The sequence below is a fragment of the Dromaius novaehollandiae genome, chromosome 1 (genome assembly GCF_036370855.1).
Source record: "Dromaius novaehollandiae isolate bDroNov1 chromosome 1, bDroNov1.hap1, whole genome shotgun sequence".
Taxonomy (NCBI): domain Eukaryota; kingdom Metazoa; phylum Chordata; class Aves; order Casuariiformes; family Dromaiidae; genus Dromaius; species Dromaius novaehollandiae.
The window spans coordinates 211901015-211921418 of record NC_088098.1 but is presented as its reverse complement, the minus strand read 5'-3'; the positions used below and the strand labels follow the sequence as shown (position 1 = coordinate 211921418).

General features: G+C 40.4%; 1 protein-coding gene across 5 annotated transcripts in view; it reads left to right on the top strand.

Moving 5' to 3' along the window:
* DLG2 (discs large MAGUK scaffold protein 2) overlaps positions 1–20404 on the top strand; it is a 999439-nt gene that overhangs the window by 154641 nt on the left and 824394 nt on the right. For all 5 annotated transcript variants that reach the window (XM_064505171.1, XM_064505176.1, XM_064505174.1 and 2 more), the window contains one exon: positions 12945–13019. In XM_064505171.1, the coding sequence (XP_064361241.1) occupies positions 12945–13019 (75 nt within the window). The remainder of the gene's footprint in view (positions 1–12944; positions 13020–20404) is intronic.

Genomic DNA, 20404 nt, shown 5'->3' with positions numbered 1-20404 from the left:
AGTTTTTAAACTCTGCTGTTTGGGGTGAATTCTTTTAATTAAAACCTTGATGTATTTTTCATAGGTAGAAAAAAGATGCACCTCTCCACCTTTGGATAATATATATAGTGTGTTTTTTTCTATGGATCATAAACTATAATTATATCATTGTTGTGCTTCACAGAGCTGCGTGCGTGCATAAATCTGCAATTCCTGGTTTTTCCCTGACTGATTTTTTTTAATACTTTCTGAAAGTTCTCCTTATCCAGCTGTTATTTATATTCACTTCCTGAATCAGAGTCTGACCTAGTAATTCTGAGTGATTGTAGACGTGACGCATGAGCTATCGCATACACCTTAATGTTTCAATCATGCACTTCAAGTAATATGTGCTTGTAGGAATCATGCTCTTAATAAAAACCCTTACAACCAAAAGCAGTTGTTTTGGCAGAGAAGTGACAGCGCTTTGATAGATGGGCCCGATAGTTGTATATGTTGTGCTTGCTTGGAGTTATTAGAAAAGAGGAGGGAGAGGGAGAGAGAGAGGGGGGAGAAAAAAAAAGACAGGGAAGCAGAGAGAGAGAGAGGAGAGAGAGAGAGAGAGGGAGAGAGAGAGAGAGAGAGAGAGAGAGAGAGAGAGAGAGACTTGGCAAAGGAAATCTTATGGGTATACTGAAACAGCAGATCAGAATAGTGAAACCAGAGCCAGAGCTGAAATGTGATGCTTTTGCTCTTTTGTGCTTGTTGTGGTTCTCATCTTCCCATTTAGAGCGCTGCATACTATTCAACAGAATATTTTGATCACAGATTGAACAATGCAGCAATCAAGCCTGATAAGCCACCTGGAAGTTTTGCTTGAGACGATTTCTAGTGGGTTTTCTGATCCCTGTGAGCATCATGACTGCCTTTAGCATTGTGGAGGAGGACTCGAGTTTCTTATGAGGGCCCCACTTGGAAAAGCAGGCTGTGCAGATTCAAGCCTCCGGTTCTGTTCATGCTGTTCAAAAGCCTTTCCTCACCCTTGCTGATTTGTTTTTATGATTTACATATACTCCCGTGGAGATTTACAGAATGGATTGTCTGTGCATTGTCACGACCAAGGTAGGACTGGAAACATTGCTGTTATGTGTACATATCTTTCTGCTGTTTTTCCGTTCCTGTAATTAAATAGATTGAGCATGTACTGTGTCAGGTTGCAAGATAAAGTGATAAATAAGCTTCGCTTCAGTGAGCATTTTGTTCTCTTTTTCTGGAGATCATGCAGTTTGCTTCTATAGCACTTCCTAAATGATATGTAATTTACTTATTTTTACTAGCAAAAGGAAAATGATTTCATGCTTTATCTTAGCCTATGCTTGTGTCTATTAATATCTCCAGCTACTGGAGCACTTTCAGAATACATGGTATAATGCATATATTTTTCTCAGCATATCAGACCAGTTTATTCTATAAACTATAGCATACAAAAATATGGGGACATTATATGACTCCTGGCATTTTAAAGAGGCCAATCAGATGTAGTTCAGATAGTCATGATGTTCCTGATTGGAGAGATGCAAGTTTATGCGGCTTATTGTGGCTTTTTTTGGGGAAAAAACACAGTTTGCTTTGCACCTCTAGGCCTGAAAAATAAAAATACCTTGGTCCCGATTCAGCACTGTTATATCGGCGTTGGGTCCAACCTCACTGCTTGGGAAAGGTCCCTCCAAATACTTCCTCCCAACCGTGCATGTAAAAGGTTCGTTATCCACCACAGCCACAGCAGGTTAAGCACTCGGTGGTTAAGGACACTGCCCGAGGTAACGCTCTGAGGTAAGGATAAGCCACAGGCTTCCTGGAGACGTCCTCAAACTTAGCAAACTCACTTAAAATTAAATGATGGGGGAGATAATCGGGGAACTCCCTTTCTGTTGCTACGGGAGAGGCAGATCACCACATGTTCGTGCCGGGATTTGCACATGGTGCTGGTATTTATAAGGAGCTGTTGCGGGGGTAAGTCAGGACACGAAGGTTCAGCACGGCAGCTCCCCGTTCCGGTTTGGCTTTGATGAATTTTGTCGTTTCGCTGGGATTTCCAAAGTTGGTGGGAATGCCTGAACCCGGCACGGACAATGAGGCGAACGAGCTGTTCGCATCGCTGTCGGTCTTTGCGCAAAGGGTCTGGGACGGGGGGAAAGGCAGCGGCAGCGCGCGTGGCGGGTGCTCGTGAGGCGGTGCGGCCGCCCCGGCCCCGCAGCCCCGTGGCAGGGGGATGGCTGAGACAGCTGCGAGCTGTCACTGCCATCTCGCCGGCGGGGGAAGCGAGACCGGGGAAGAACAGGAGGCGAAGGAGGCCACAGACGGCGTGCCTGCTGTGGCCTCCTTCCCCTCCCGCCCGTTCCGGATCGTTCCGGATCTCGCCGGTCTGGGCGGGCTGCGGCGGGCCGGGCGCCGTCTGAGGTGCGGCGGGGTGTCGCGCTGCCCTAGCAGAGGTGGCCCTCTGCGGCCACAAGCCCTCCATGGCCGATTTGTCTGGGGGGAAAGGCCCGTGGCCTCCCCGCGAGCAGGGCAGCGGCACCCACCGGTGCCCGTGGATCTAATGGCGGTGAGACAATCAGCGCCGCTAACAGCGCCTCGTTCAGGTTCGCGCTGGGGGCCTGATTTATGTCCCCTGAGGTTGCCAGTCCACAGTAAATGCGAGTTGAAACAGAGCTGATTTGAGCCCTGTTACTTCTTGGTCTCGGACACTGTGGTGGGGACCTGCAATCACGGCCGTCTTTGGCCTTGAGAGTGTGGTGAAGACATGAGTAGTGACCGGATTTGGGTCAGGGGGATGAGCCTGCTTCCAAACTGGTGTAACTGGGAGAAAAGCCTGGCCCTGTGCAGGAGACACTGCTCCACTTTCCGAATTGGTGATAAACACGTCTATTGAATGTTTCCCAGAGCCTTTGGGGCAATAACATATATGGTCTCCCTGTTATCTTAGCACTGCTGCCGCCGTGAGCAGGGCTTCCAGCTCCATCTATCCACAATAGTTTTCCTTCCAGCTCTTCTCTGTCCTCAATCTGCTGCTAAATGGCTGGATCGGTCTGAAAGTGAAGCGTATGGACCTCAAATGTTCAGGTCAAGATATGCAGTCTTTGCTGCCAGCTTTGACCCTGCAATGAGGTAGGGTGGTGGGTTGTGGGGGACCTACCACTTGGATGCATGTGAGGACACCATATTAACATGTACGAATGAGCCGGATAATGGCAAAAAAATAGTTTCAGAACACTTTCATATTGCAAAGGCTTGAGACCACATAAATTGCAGGTGATTTCCTCGTCTTGTTTTGATGTCGTATGGAAATAACTGCACCAGTGACTTTGTAATATGCTGATCCATAATGTGCTCTTACTTCATTCACTGTGTGTTGGAGTAACTCTGTTTCCTTCAGACCTACAACATTTTTATCACATCAGCTTATTACCAATTTTCAGCAGTATAATGAGAGCAGATTTTGAGTACATTAGAGATTTATTTTAAAAATCACTTCAATAAATATGAATTCTACAGAACAACAGTATGGTCATTTTTGCCCTCAGATCTGGTAATTATCTTTATTTAAATATCCAGTTGGCTGATTTGTGCCAGTAACTGCCACTCCCATTCCTGGAAAAATGGATCTTTATGTCAAGAGAGAGTAAATATATCAGTTTTCTTCTTCAGATCTTGTAAATAATGCAAAGGGAGTAAAAGATGAATGCTATTTAAACTGCAAAAGATGAACACTGTTTGAAAATTTGACATTTGTAACACGTGGCCGGTAAATTTACTCTGGAATTTTCAGTATTTACAGTCTATAGAAAATGATGTAAATATTGTGGTGGAGTGAATATGTCCTTGTAGATTATGCACAATGGATCCAATGAGCCTGTTTTGACCTCTGCTTTGTATTGTGGAAGAAGCCATCTAATAAGATTAATTTCTTACGTACCTCTCAAAATTCTAATTCCTATTAACATTATTTTTTCAGTCAAAATGTAAGATATGTTTAAAATAGATTTAAGATATTCATTTGTATAGATTCTTCCTCTCTGTTTTTATTTCCTTCCTATTTTCCTGCATTTCTGAACCCTGGACCTAACAAATGCTGAATCAGTCTGAGATGACTTCATAGGGTTTATTTTAATTGATCATGCCCCCAGTGCATTTTCTCTTTCTTGCTTCCATAAAGCACATTATTTTGTGGCAATTATTTTATCTTTAGGAAGAATTCAGTATAAATAAAAGTTCAGGTCAAGACTCCATCTCAGCAGGTGTATCAGGAGGTTTTGAAAAGGAAGAACATTCCCACTGTGCCTCCCAATAGTTAGAGGCAACACGCTGTCCTCTCCCCTGGCAATCAGATCTCCTTCCTTCCTTGTGCCCTTTGGAGGATTACGAATGCAACAGTAGTTACAGTCGGTGGAAAAGAAAATAGATACCTCTGTGTTGCCAAGCAAGTTTCACAATAATAGAGGCTGCTTTGCTGAACCCCCTCGCTTTTGGTGTCAGATGTTTTTTTACTCAAAAAAATAAACTTTCTGGCCCTTGTTGTTACAAAGGTTAACTCAGAGGTGTGAACTCTAAAGGTTTTAAATGCAGAAGACAAAATAAGACAAGCCACAATGTAATTTTTGATTTTTAAATCGCATGATTGCAAGGTGTCATATTCAGGTTTTTTTGATACTTGCAATTAACAATCACAGCACCATAAAAAATAAGAATTGAGTAAAAAGGAATTGGCCATCTAGTCCTCTGTCACAGGCAGGGATAAAATCTTTCATGATAGAGTTTTCAAAACTTCCTTTGCAATCTAGTCTAACGTTGTATTATTCTTAATATTAGTAAAGGGACTAAGATTTGTCAATAATGGTTATCGATGGTGTCACCTCTTGTTTGGTTTAGGAGGTGAATTTTGTGATTTTACTTAAAATCCTGGTTATTAGAGTCAAATGATCATCTGAAAGTTCCTGTGTATTGAGAGGAGCTTGCAAAGATGAAACAAATGTACACTAAAGGCTCAGAGAATAGACACCAATTAAAAAAAAAATTATTTGCCAAACTGAAATCACTTGTTCTTTGCTGCCTGACTCCTGATTTCATAGCACTTAGAACTGGCAATGCTAAGTTCCATGTGAACCTGTGTTCTCCTAACTTGTAAACTGGACAGCTGGTGGCCTTCAGACCTTGGACAGAATGCCCATTTGACCTTTTTGGTTTTGTGAGCTATAAAAATAAACTTTGGTGGTCCAAATGGTGAAAATCCTGCAAAAATTGCTCCGTAGAGGTTCTTATTGTCAGCTTCAATTTAACTCTTTATAATGGTTTAAGTCTGATTATGTGATACATAGGTTCCATGTTTAATTCAAGTGTGACTGACCTCTATGGGACCAGAAAATTAAATGAAGAAGTCATTATTCATATGAGTGGAGAAATGAACGTGTCTTTAATTTTTTATAGTTAAAGAAAGACTCGGTCCATTCTACAATGGTTAGGTTCCTGTACTAAAAGTACAGCTATTATATGAACTTTCTGTCATTCTCAGCAGTGAGCCCTGGTTTGCTTGGAACTGCAAGTTTTGCCAGCAGGATTAGTGGAGAAGTTGGGCTTTTTTTGCTTTTGCTTTTTCTTAAAACTCTGTTCTGGTTTTGAAAATTAGCAATAACTCTCTTCATGGCTGTCACTGTAGCACCCTTTGTAAGGATTTATTTAAAATATGCAAAAAAATGAGGGTGGAATGGAAGGAAAAGACTGTGTTTTCTGATGGTGCAGGGAAGCAGGGTCATGCACTTGTTTATTTTTCTAAAGCATACCCAAAGTCGATTACATTCAGTTCTGACTGGCCAGTTTGCCAGGAGCCAGTAGCATCTGTCTATCATATATTCTTCTGCTCATCTGGCAATATATTTAGAACAGGAGAGACCAATGTATACACTCAAGGCAAAACTCTGACAGATGTGCTAGCAGAAGTCTCAACACAGGCAATGACTGTGGAAAATAGTAAACCACTGCTTTCCAGTACCGGACCAGTATCTGGCTTATACCTTGGGTATAGTATGACTGTTTAGTTGACCTGAGTAGGCCTCTCCCACTCCACACACTCACCACCCCACTTTGTAGTGTGAGGTGAGGTTTCAAGCAGAACTACACCATTCGGAAGCAGAATCATGGAGAGTTATAAAATACGCACCTCCTAGGCTGGTATTTTGTCAGCATCAGTTTCCTTTCCCCGTAATCCCAGCATGGACGGCAGGGCAAATTTCAGAGCTCATCCTCCTCAGCAGCATCACTACAAGTCTGACTGAGTAGATTCTGTGGCTGGACTCGTTCATTTTGAAACTGCCAGCTGGTTTGCGTTAAGCTTATCATTAAAAATCCCTGTTGATAGTGTGCTGTACTCAGGAAAGGTAGGGCCAAGTTTTGTGTCCCTGTAGGATACTGAGGATTCCCCAAGTGTGAGGGAATCCCTCATTTAGCATTTAGCCTATAGAGTGCCAACCCAACAGATATAAAGGGCTTATTTAGAATGCGGATGAAGAATGGAAAAATGAGGGAAAAAGGAGGGTCACACCCCTGGAGTGACCTGACTGTTTCAGCCTCCCTGATTTAGCACAGTACCAAAACTCATTGCAAGATATTCACAGAAGAACAGGGTGGTAAATCAGATGACCTCTTCAGGTCATCTGCTGGAGGTGGAGAGCAGGCCCACAGACTGCATCTCAATTATTGGTATCACTTTATGGAGGTGAATCTGCTGGGAGGTTAAGTTGGATTATTTCTTTCAGTGACCTAATGCCACTGCAAATAGCCAATCCTTACAATATTTATTTATGCCAAAGTACGTTCATAATATTTTTTGTAATATTTTTTGTAATAAGTCTCAGTGAAGAAAATAGGCACTTTTTTTCCAGTTATGTTAGTATCAAAAAATCAATATAGGGAGTAAAAAACAGGATATACCTAGACAGTGAGGTTCAACTTATTCTCTGAGACTTCCTACAGGAGGAGCTGTATGTATTTGAGAGGCTGTTTATATAGTTAATCACAGAATTGAGAGATGGTAAAGCAAGGTATAAATACTGAGGTTGAACCAGTGTTTCAGGTGTTGTAGACTGGTATAATCTCACCCAAACGAGTAGCTAGCTTTAGACAGCTACACTAGATGAAGATCTGACTTAAATTTAGCTGGATAGGAAACAAAAAATAGCCACATTTCTATGGGCCTGCATATTGTTAATAGTGCTAAATGGAACTGGGCATTGTCTTTTCTTTGCAATACTTTGGGGTTTGAATCATTGCAGTTTAAAATCATAAACTGAGTAGCTAAGTTTTTTGCTGAATTTCCAGGCTATAACAAACCCAAATCAAAGGAAGCATAATGATTTTCCCCCCAAGAGATTCATATTTAGCTAAAATCAAAATCTTTTTCTATAGTCATTATTAGGTCCTGATGAGCACTTCAAACTGTGGTGTTTTCCTGCCAGATCCTAAAAGTGTAATAGTGCTGAATCCATGCAATTTACATGTAATTTAGTTAACTCTACTCTGAAGTGGCACTTGAGGACAGCTTTGATGACTATGGGTTGGCTGCTGGCTAAACTGCAGTCTTGGAAGAGCAGGAGGATCCTTTTCATTGATTACCATTTATCTTAGCTAGAGAATATAGTCATAGATGACAGACAGATGGGGAGTATAACCGAGTATTTATTTCAAATCTTTATTTACCAATGTTAAATTTTGGAACAATTATTGCAAGTCTCTGGCTTTTGGATTTCAAACATTATGAATGTAAACTGATGAGACACGTGTTGTCTTTTCTAGAAAAAAAACATTTTTGGGGGGAGTCTCAAGAAAATTACACAGAACAAACCAATGTGCATTGCATATGTAATGTCTTGTAATTTTATCTTGTCAAAAGCTCAACTTTTTTCTCCTTTATTCTTTAGAAATATGGTAATTGTCCCTTTTCCCTTGTAGTTAATTATAAATTTCAGGAAGAATTAAGTCTGTTAAATCGCTTCTTCCCCCTCTTCCCCCTCCCTTGGTCTCTATGGTAGCAGCAGGAATAGAAGGGAATTACTTTGATCTCCATTTCTGAGTGACATTTCGTTTCTTCCAAGCATTGACCTTGTTTAGTGCAACTGAAATTTTCAATAGATTTCATTAGATTATAATTTGCTGATCTCAGAGAGATGTCTTTATTGAGATTGGCTTTAACTATGAAGGAAGAAGGGTGATTTCTTTCATAAATCTATGAACAGCTCTATAAACTGAGAAAAAAAAATGTTCATTTAAATGTTCAGGCAGATATGGTTAGGGCTTAATACTACTGCACAGCAGTGGAGAGCTGCACACATAAGGAAAGGTGGAAGATACTGAGCAGGACAGCCTGATTTTGCCTCAAAAAATAATAGTGCGTCTTAATGATAGCAGAGCTATACATCCTTACCAGGTCTCTTCTCTAATAGTCTGAGGGCCAGTACTGGGCAGAGGTGGTAATATAATATCCTACCACCAAGGTGAGATGCATTTTTATGCATTTCACATAGGTGGGATTGACCAAATGGATTCTTTGCAATGTCCAGGTGCCACTGAAAGCATAAAAGATGCATCTTTTAGCATGCACCCTCAACATAAACATGAGTTTCTTTTTTATTTTAATTTGTTTGCTACTACTATGCAAATTTCCTTCTGTCTCTCTTCACTTAATCCAAGGCTTCTGAAAAAAATGAGAAGATGTGCGCAGTCGAGGGGAAGGCAATGGATATTTATGACTGAAACATTAGGTCAGTGGTACTGACTAGTATATGATTATATTTTACCCAGTCTGAGACCTTTTGTTGAGATCTACAATTTTAATTTTCCCAGAGAATCATCAGAGAAGATTATTTGTCAGTATGTGTAGAAGCAGATAAATATGTTCCACCTGAGTTGAATTCACCAAGTTTTGCTACTGGAGACCTGAATCAGGGATTTGCATATAATTTGCAAATCATATTCTTGGCCACTCTAGTGGATACAAAGAGAATCTTACTTGTGATTGCTTTTGACTGATCACCAATATCTTTGAAAAAGAACTGAGTTAGATCTTAAGGGGTGCTACAGTTCAGCCAGCCCTGAATAAGCAGATAAAATAGTCCTAAATGTCTTCTCTCTTTTGTCACATCTCTAAGATCTGCCTCCATGTCTGGCCACAGTCATGTTAGGCAATATGTGGCCTTCAAAATTTGATATTGCTGGCAATGTTGGAATCTCTCCCTGCCTATGAATAAATGGCAAAAATCTATGTACTTGCTCTCACAACCCCCCCAGACGCCTCCAGCAATCACGATGGTTGATCACAGCATCACAAAAGAGGAATTATTCCTTAAAATCTTACCCAGAACTTGCTGGTGCTTCTCTTCACCAGAAACTTCTGCTGAGCTGTGTCACAAAACTCTCATCTTTATGCCTTCTGATTCAATATTTTCATGCAATAAAATCAGAGAGACTTTCTAGGTGCTGATGCTTCCACTCCAGGAATGACACATTATACTGCTGTTTCTAACCAGTGCTAACAGTGCAAATAACAGTCAGTTATTTCAACATCTGACTGAAGCAGGTGAGAAGCAGCTTGCTTAAAGTTGCATGCTAGGAAGGTTGAAGTTGGGCAGAGAGACCCTGAGGGGCTTGCAGCCTTGGTTTTATCTTCTGAGGTTGGTGCTTTCTATCTGCTGGTTAGCTATGTGGCCTGCATTTCTGGATTCTTGATAGACATCTTACTGGTTTGGGAACTGCACATACCAGTGCCTCCAGAGAAGGAATTCCACTGTCTCAAACTAACTAGGGAGTTAGCATCTCTTTCTGACTTTGGTTATCGCTTCATTGCTTCCTGATTGTATTTTTGCTATGCAATCTATCAGGGTTTTAAAGCATCATCCCAGAAGAAAGCTACGGCTGATGTAGAATTTAGTAATGATAATGGATTTTTTTTGTGTGTGTGTCCCGAGGATTCTTTATACAAAAAGCACACAAGCTGAAGATCTTATTGCATATTTGAAGGTGCTGATTGCACGAAGCTGTGAGAAAGCCTGTGCCCAGATAGCACTGTGTGTTACTACAATGGAGCTGTCTCGGGTGAAGCTGAGTAGTGCAGGATCCTGAGTATCTTCAAATAAGGGGAGTGAAGCAAGACTGTGGAAACTGCTCATTCATAAACTAAGGAGAAGCAGCCTCTCTTTTTCTGCTTCAGATGGAAAATTGGTTTATTTGAATATATTCTCCCAAACAGCAAGACATATTCTTTCTGGGTGCAACTATTTGTAAATGTAGAAAGCAAACCGCAGGTAATTCTGTCCTCCCTTGAAGACTGTCTAAAGAAAGATAATTGAACATGATGGATTTTCATCAGTTTTCAGATTTTAACTTCTTGGTGTTGTGGCGGACCAGGGTCTGTAGTCCTTGTGCTCACCAAACTACTGTCAGTGAAAGCATTAGCAGTAATAATAAATGGAGGTAATTCCTTCTGCAGCCTTCAAATAATTCCCCCCATATTTATTCCTATGCTTTATCATATTTCCTATGCTTTCAGAATACTGCATGCAATGTCGACCTTTTGGGATGAACTGTTTCTTAGTTGCTTTCTGTAGGTGTGACAGAGCTTTTGGCTGTTTAAAAAAAATTGAGCACTTTAAAACAGAAGAGCATTATTAGCCATTGATATACAACTTTACATCCTAAAACTGTTTCAACTGGGAGAAGATGTAAGATATGAAAGCTGTAAAAAGCATTGCTTTTTAAACAGAAGTACTCAAAATAGTGACTGTAAAATCACATGTAATTTTCAGAGAGAAAAAGCTATAGGGGAAGAGTGTTCAGTCCTAGCCCTTGAGTTGCACGCATTTCTCAGAAAATTCCAGTACAACATCATGATATCAGCGCAGTAATTCAGATATCCAGCTGTGAAAGGCCAAACTCTGCAGGCCACTCTACAGTCCAGCTGTACCCCCAGCCCATCCCTTGTGCTGGAACAGCGGGATCTCTGGAGAACTGATGCCTTCCAGTAGTTCCCAGAGTTACCTATGTCTCTCTAGTCTTTGAATAAGCAGCATGTGTCTCACGATTCTGGGCCTCAGGACAATTTTTGTTATGAATTTCAGAGTCAAGAACATTAGCAGAACATTAGCCCCTGCTGCTATGAGATCTAGAGCCTTTACTGTGCAGATGTATCCTCTTCAAGAATTTTTGCCTTTGTGAGGAGTCTCCTCCCAAAGATGGATGTGTGACTTTGTAAGATCAGGCTTTTCAATCAGAAAAAATGTCTTAAATAATATAAAATATTATTTAATTTCATAATAAATTTCTTAAATGTTTCTTGCCCAAAGCAAATTATTAATTTTCTTGCCTTTATCTTGGCTTGGACTAAAGGTTGAAAATCTACAGTTGTTACAGAAATAAAAAAAAAAAAAAGACAATAATTCTTGCAGCTTTTTGATCAAAATTCATTTATAGTTTTGATAGTATTACTTATTTTGCTGTTGCATTCATCCCCTCCTTACAGGAGATAACACACATGCACAAGATATTGCTGCTATGATACCAGTGACTTTTTCAAATCCTTTTAAACAATACTTTCATCTAAAGGTGCGATGCTTCTTGCTTGCTAGCTATATCTTTTTGAAGAATCCTTAAAGATGCCTGTGTGAAAATATAATAATAATATAATAATATAATAATATAATAATATAATAATAATGATGGTCAGTAACCATCAGTTTTAAAGGGGGGGAAATTTTGGGGAATATAAACCTAGAACTGTCATGCACATTTTTTTCCTTGTAAAAGTGTTTAGTATTGCAAAGCTTTATGAATGTCTACTTTATAAAGGTAAAGAACAAAGAACTAATAGGCTATGTTAGTCAGTGTTCTCACATTAGACTCGAAATTCAAAATAGCGTGAAATCTGATCTGTACTATCCATAGAGATCGCTCTACTTTGCTCTTGGCACAGGGAAAAGAAAGGTGTATTGTAGTTGCTCGCAATATACCTGGTTTAAATGAAAATAAAAGCTTCTTTTTACATTGTATCCAGCTTCAGGAACACACATAATTACAGAAGTCCTCCATTTCAAGCAGCTAAGTAATAGTTTGAGTCTTACGTGAAATGCTGAGAGTAATGGTGGCAGACACCAAAATTTATTCTGAACTTTTCTCCAGGGACTCTGACCCAAGCTGCTATGCGATTAGTTCTGATTGGCTCCAAATCTTCAGTAAAATGTAATTGAATCACTGCAAATGCAAGGGAAATTACAGGAAGATCAGCCTGAAGGCCTGATGGTAGCATCTTGCGCTGCCATGTGGAACATTAGACTTTAAATTAACCCCTCACTCTTCTGGTTCTGCAAAGTTTCAGGGAACTGCAGGAGTTTGGGGTATTTGCTCTGGTTCCCTACTCTGTGTCCTCTGGTGCCCAGTTTGGGGAGCAAGCAGTGCATTCTGCTCAGCTCTGAAACACACCCTGAGAATGTGCAATAGATGTGCTTCTCCTGAAAAATAGCCGTGGGGGCAGTTCAGGCTGTAGCCATCACTGGTGCAAAGAGGACCTAAAGGAAAAATGCAGCCTGCCATGAAATGGGGAAAGAAAAGCCAATCCCTACCTACTGCCTAGAGCTCCACTGTTCTCTGAAGTGTTCCAGCGCTGAGGAAAGCCAGCTGGCAATTGCTTGGGGTTCAAAGTGGATAAAGGTTGTGTTCACCTGCATAACTGAGGACTTAAAAGGAAAGTTAATGGTTAAATGTTGAGGCCTTTTTGATCCTGTGAACTGCAGATCTAATTTTCCTTACATGACAACGGAAAAATGACTTTGTGAGGTGTGATGTGTACTAGCAAATGCCTAGATGCTCCATCTGGAATGGAGCCCATTGCGCCTAAGGATTGCAGCACATATTGTGTTGTGTATAATGCCGTTTTCACTTATTTGCAGCAGAGCCATGGCAGATGCCCATCCCACAAATGCTCAGTCGAAACACCTGCCTGGATGCCCATTCAGCATACTACCGTAAGTTTGAGCCTTTTAATACAAAGATTTGAGAGACTGAAGGGTAAGTCTCTGTGTTTGGAGCAGCCCCGTTGCGTAAAATATGAATACTCAGTGCATTTGAGAAAGAAAGAATAGAAATGAATCCTAAGGCCACAGTGAACTCCTCGAGAAGCCGGAGCTGTTGATATTAGGGTATTGGCTTAGTGGGGCTCCTTCAGAAGTTCAGGTTCTTCCAGAATTTAATTCATTCCATATGGAGCAATAGGGATTAGCGACAAGTATGGTGTCCTTGGTGGTCCAGCTCAGAGGGAGTATGGAGTTACTGTTGATTGCTGCAATTAACTCTGTGCTCATGACTGGGAGTCTGTTAGCTTTGCCTGGTCACAGACATAGTTTATGGGAATTCATTCATAAGCTCCCACAGGGTCGGCCAGAAACAGCCACGCTGTCCCTAGACTCAGGTGGGGACACAAGGAAGGGAAGATGCAGCTTGTTTTTTCCCGCATTCCTGTGGAAGAAAGAGAGATTTGTGTTTACAAGTGCTTTATGAACTAATACGTGGGAAAATTTTCCCAGTGCAGGTGACAACAAATTTTGGGATTGTGGGCAGTAAGCGAACTTTAGTCTGCTGGATTTATAGGAAATGACCTTTGTAAACACATTCCTCCTCCTGCCAATTAGATAATTTAAGTGAGATTTGCTTGTAACTATCAACCACACCATAATATTTAAAGAGGAAAAAGAAACTGGGGTCAAGCTGACAGTGTATTGTTTTATATCTTGTCTAAATATATATTGTAGATAGACCCAAATCAATGGGTGTTGGAAGTCAGAGTAGAGGGCTGACTAAATATAGCTAAGATGATTTATCTCAGCTGAGGAGTTGGCAAGATTTAGTTGACATTTTCTTTGCCTCTGGATCACAGCATGGTGTTGGTCCACAGCTATCAATTTGTGACCTTTTACAAGTAAGAGAATGAGAAACAAACTGTTTGCCCTCAGTTTCTCACTAATTTTGCAAGTGCTAGTAAACCCTGTCTTTGGCTGTCCTTACAATATGCTAAAATTAATGACATCGTAGTTGATCTTCAACTATATTAAAACAGACATATTTAAAATTATTGACTGAGGACAGTTGAGCTAATCAGATTTTTACTAGCTGAGGATCTAGCCCAGTGACTAATTTGTAACAGTTCTTGGTTTCTTGTTTCCATCTTCAGAGGCTTTGGATTGACTTTGTCATGTGGCTAGAAGATTAGTAACCCTGTGTTCTGGCAGACCAAGGGCAGGAAGCATATTTTGTTGAGTAGCCCTTTGGGAGAAGTCCGACTGCTTGTTTTTTGTTCATATTGAGAGGATTTCTGCATGAACACAAGTATGGAAGTGTGGTGCTTTGAGAAATGGAGGTACATTGGGCATTCGATAGCAAAAACAATCAAGTCAGAAGCATTTGCACTCGGTGATTTTCACTAACACAAAGAACTGACTCTTCAGATTATGGCTTTAACTGTTTTCTTAAGTAAGAGAATTTAGCATCTGAATATTTGTTAGGGTATTTGTTTCTTAAACAATCAAAAATAAATGTGTTTGGTTTGATTATTCTTTGCTTGTCTCTTGTTACACCAGGTATGTGTGCAGAGATAATTCCTATAGACTTGCTTTCTTGCAAAAAATGGTAACTGAGGATCAATCTTTGTTGTCTTTGTTACCACTAGATGTGGTCTAAGATCTGAACAACCCTTGTGTTATTTTGAAAGCATTACAGAAAGAAACTTACTATTGCAGTTCAACCATTCACTTGGTTACAATTTTTTTTTTTGAATGGAGAGTACAACATGTGGTCCTTAAAGTAATCATCTACTTAGAGGTTCCTTTCATCTATATTTTGACTGATTATAAAAGTTGAATGGAATGACAGGAGCTCCACAAGTACTTCATGCTTCTCTTGTTGTCAAATCATTGTCTGTGCAGCCAACCAGACTTTTCTGTCTTCCTTATCTGTGTCAGATATTTCTAAGCATTCTTTACCATATTGTAATAGATATCTTTTTATTGGGAATGCAATGCAAACAGTTGGGGAATATGAAAACAGAGGGAAATTACTTTCTCTTATGTGGCCAGTGTTTTTCACTATCTGATTTGGACAGTATTTTTAATTACCTTTATTTTGTCTGAGAAGCATACCTGTAAAATGTCCTTACTTGATAGAAAGCTGATTAATGAAATGACTAAAAATTTTTCAGTGATGTAACAAAGTACATTAAGTGCTATGGAGAAAGGTCCTAAAAAGAGCAGAGATCTGGCCAGTTGTGACTATTCCATCAGAAGACCATGCTGTGTCCTTGGATCCCTCTCAAGAGCAATGTAGGGAACAGCATTAAATAATGAAGGAAAAACAAGATAGTAAAAGGGGTATCCTCCTTCAGAGAGTTTACTGTCTGCATTGGCTAGGTTTCTCTCTCCCTCTTTCTCAGCAGCTTTTATAAAAAGCACTGTGTCCTCTCTTGGGAGTGCCTTTCCCATATAATGCAAGAACCAGGAGATCTGGCAGCACTGCTGTTATGCAACAGTCTGATATTTTGCAGTCCCTAATTTACTATCTTTTTTGAATTTGCTGATGATTCTTGCAATTAAGATTCTCAATTCTGTTTGGCAACTCACCATCTGCAAAAGAGGGCATAAGTGAACACTGGCTTTCTGTGCCTTCACAGCGTCCTTAATTAGATTCAGTTTAAGTCTGAGAGTTTTAATCAAGGGAATTACCTAAGGGTGGCTTTGTCTGCACTTGCACTTTTAGTCATGTCTTCCAAAGGATTTGTAGTGTTTGATTATAAAATACTCCAAAAGGAGTTCACTGCATAGCTCCTTAACATACTAAACCTTCCTATCTCGGGGGCTGCTTGCTAGCTAGCTTCATTATGCAGAGATAATGAAGTATCACAGGGTGCACCTGTGTTGTAAAAATATTTGGGGTTGTCTTTTCCTCCCAGCTCTGTAGACAGCGCTTCTTGAGTTCAGCATTCAGCACAAATATTGACCTTCCCTCACCCTTTGCCCTTCCCTGCTGCAGTCTTAACAAAGCTCCTTGGCCCACCTTCCCAGCCCCCTTCCACCAAAAGACTCCCTTTTTGTGAGTTATCTGCCACTAAGGAGCAGCAGGAGAAACTGGCAGAGGGCATCTGGGGCACAAAAGGCAGTGGTTTTGGTGTGTGCCCTAAGCCACTGCTTTGCAAAGCCTCGTTCAATGTCAGCTCTCCCCTCGATTAGCAGAAGGGGATGACTTCTAGCCAGAGATTTGGAGGGTAGGGGAACCTGAACAAAGGTCCTCATGGAGGATATGAAGAAGCTATGCATCCTATGATAGCTCACGGGCTGAAGTTTTACTGCAGAGATGGCACACAGGTGCTGCGCTCGGTGGGAATTCAGTGCAAGTTGGGACTGCTGGCCTGCTTGGCAGCTGAGCCCCAAGTCTTTCTGTCACTCAGTTTACCTGTAAGCATAACACAAGGATAGCAAAAGTCACTCAGTTTTGAACACTGCATACATGTGCAGCATATTATTGTTCTGTTTACTTGGGATAGATCAGTGCATGGAAGATGATGTCACTCTAGCCCCGTCTTTTCCCTATTTGCTGGGAACACTGGAGGAACAGGCATGCACTAAGAGGTACCATAGCCTGCACAATATTTGATTCTAGCCTGATCTGGGAGTCCAGCCCACAATCATTTCTGGTTAAAACTAATCAAAGTTTTTGCATTCAGAATCACTTCACAGCAGATGTTTTAAAAATATTCTGACTTTTGGAACATGCCTGTATGTTAGTTCTAGTGGTTGTGCTCTACGTAAAGAATGTTCTGACAGTAGACTGCACAGTGGAGCCAAGCAGAAACATATCGAAACAGGCCTATTCTGTTTTGTTTTAAGGCTATGAGTCTAGAAGAGTCGTTTCTGAAATCAGTCTTACTCTCTTTAAACACAAAACAAATAAATGGCTCTGTTTGGCTAGTCTCTACCCTCCCTTGGGACTTCGTGTTGTGCTTTGTAACTATGTCCCTTTCTCTCCTGTGTAGATGCACTCTATAAAATAAATAGCTATGCACTCCAGAAAGTGCCTTTTGCAAGGACTCTCTCTCTCTTTGAGCTTTAAGTCTTTTTCTGTTAAAATCCTGTTGGCTAATAAATTCCATAGACAATCTGGGTGGTGGGGAATGGTTTTTGTGGCTAATATGTGAAATACCTGAAAACCGAGCTATTAATACGATGCTGTGTTCTTGTATCTTTCACCTCCAAGTTGATGTTAATGGAAAATTTTGAGTGCTAAAACTGACTTTTATTTCTAAAAGAGTTATTAAAATAATAACATGCGTGTTTTTGCTGGACCACCATATTACAGTTCTTCATCCCAAGGTCTTCTTTACCCTCTTTGCCCAGTGCTCAAAGCAATTTACTGTCCACCACTTTCTTGTTTAAAAAGGTTGCCTGTACTCTGCACTACCATGAGTCTGTTACCAATTGCCGGCTGCTAAGCAGCTTTTTAAAATATCCACTGAAATCCCTCTTCCCCTTAGGTAAGCTCTCTGATGTTTCCTTCTCATTTGCATCTCCCCTTCCCCCACCTTCCCTGGGGAAAAAACATGTTGTTCCTATTGTTGTTTCCTGTAGCTTCAAGTTGCGAAAAGTTACAACATATCTCCTATAATCAGACTTATGGATTCATTTCCAGCCAAAGTAAGGTAGTGTTGGATTAGCAGCAAACTACGGCACATCCCAGCAGGGCAGCAAATGCTTCATGCCTGGATAGATACAGGCAGACGCTAGCAGTAGTATGTGCTAACAGAAGGGACTGGCTTGGGAACAAATTTTGAGAGAAATAGGGCAAAAGAATCCAGGTACTCCTCTATTTCATCAAAGATAGGGAAGAAAGGGGAGACAAGAATGGTAATGGTCCCTTGGCAATGAAATATGTATGCTTAATTTATGACATATGTGATCCTTCCTCACATTTCTGTTAATGTGATCCCAATGCAACCACGGAAGGGGTTTCACAATTGCAAAACAAGCTCAGAAACCCTTCAGGTAAGGTGGTAATTCATTTAAAAAATTTAGTGTGATACACATTAAGCTGTACAAAACTGTTATCTGCAGATGGACCCACATAGTTGCTTGACATCATCCTCAGGAAACATTTTGCATGACTTATTTACGCTGAGTAATCTCATTAAGCACACATTAGGATTGCTGTCTTTATCATTTTATTTATTTTATGGGAAGCACCAAGATGTTACTACAGCAGTCCCAGCCACAGAACTGTAGCATTGCATAACTGAGAATAAGATATTTATAACTTGGTTGTAGAAATTTTCTTTAATTTGAAAGTTGGCATTGATCTGTATGACAGCACTTAAACTTTTACAGGAGAACAAACATAGCTTTAACTACTTAAAATTGTTGCACTCATGAGGCTTATGAGAGAGAAAATTTAAATGATAGCTAACATTCTTCTGGTCACTATTTTAAAATTCTGTTTTAAGTTCTGGTTTATCCATGCGATATTTTTGCACACTCACAGAAATTTAAAAACAGTATGCACATTCAAACTCTGCAGTATTTGTTACTTATTATTCACAGATAAAAAGCAGTATTGGACCATAGTCTTTTTGATAACATATAAATAATTTAGGGGTTAAATATCTCAGTGGTGCTGCTATCCCAAAGCTACACTCTATTTACATGGAGAATTCGATGCTCAGGTCAAACAGGAGTGATTCAAATATTCTGAGTTTATGAAGATATACACAAGAAAAAGGTTAGCTCCACTCTTAAGTTACACCCTGCAATAGCCCAGAAATATAATGAATATGACTGCTTAGAAGTATTTCTAGACACCAGTTAGGTGAGCTAAGTTGTTTTCATTATTTTTCTCTTATTGTTGCTGCAGAGTAAGTGGAGTCAGTGATTTAATTTTTTGAGTACATAGAACATGTTCATCATATAAATTAAAAAAAGGTATTTGTATGTAGCTAAAGGGTGAAACGTGGCTCACGTGGAACAGTAGGGCTGTGACTCATAGTTCAGTAATTCATGCCACAATAATATATCTAGGCACTACACCTTGGCAAGGAGCTTCGTTGTGCCAGGCACTGTAGAAATCTATAGAAGAAACTTGTGGCTGAAGCAGTCATGGAAGACAAAGGGTAGGAACTAAGCATTGTTTGTCAGTATTTTACAGAGATGCTGAAAGCGAAATCCATGTGTCCAGGTTTATGTCAATGAAGAGCTCTAAGCACTTTTGAGATGCAGTTCATCTTAAGGCTGGTCTTTAAAGTAGGTCAGATGAAGTGGGCTGTTGAAGGGCATGTTTCTCTTGATTAATGAATGATAAAGAAAACCTACACAACCATCTGTGATGTAGGTGTCTGAACTGAAGTATGTATCCCACGCCAGAGGATTTTTGCAATGTCACAAAGGTTTGCAGCACAGTGGTGACCTACGCTAGAGACTCCGCTGTGAGACTTTCCTTCTAGGCTAATCCAATGCAAGTAGTTCGTTATACCTACCCTTGTATGTGAGCTGCCTGCCCCTGACTTCCAGGCAAAATGCAGACGAGTGCAGGACTGGATCAGGGCACAGCCTAAACCATAAGAGTATTACTGCGTCTCACATAACCCCGTATCATAACAACTACCTTTTTCCCTTAATACCTTGGGAAAAAAATCTATTTAACTATAATAGGCCATATGTTTTAGTGGCATTTTCATTTGTGCCTTTAGCTTGTAAGTCCTGTTATTCATTCAGTACATACTGTGTGATGCCATTTACACTTACAGGGCTATAGAAACCTAAAGGTCTCTCTTTATCACATAAGTGGCTGTGAATGGCCGCCTTAATAAATGTGTTCTTCAAAGATTTATTCCTGAGAAGTTCTGAATGCCTCCTGTGATGTGCTTAAGGGACCTCCCTTCAGCCCTGTTGCTATCACTCATATGTCACTGGGAGAGAACACAGGAATTGTGCCCTGGGCCTGGGGTGGCCTATATCTTGTGGAGGTGTTCATAGGCCTTTCTGCGGAAAAGAATATAAAAAATGTCTTCAACTGAAAATGAAAATTATTCTTCCCTGTACAATGCTCATACCTCTGTTGTTTGGGGCTTTATTGCAGTAGGGAACAGTCATGCAAATTAGGATTTGTTTGCTTTGATTGTTTGTTTTGGGTCCTCTAGGGAAGCAAGAAATATAAATGGGAAGTGCCTGTAAACCATATAATTAATAAACTGTGTTGTCACAGGAAGACCATGCATTTTAGGTCTGAATGCCCTGTATTTTCAGGGTATTGAAAATTAGAGCTTCAGTTCTCCTTACAAGCAGGTCTGAGCTGCATCATCCCTTCCTGGATCTGAGCCTTA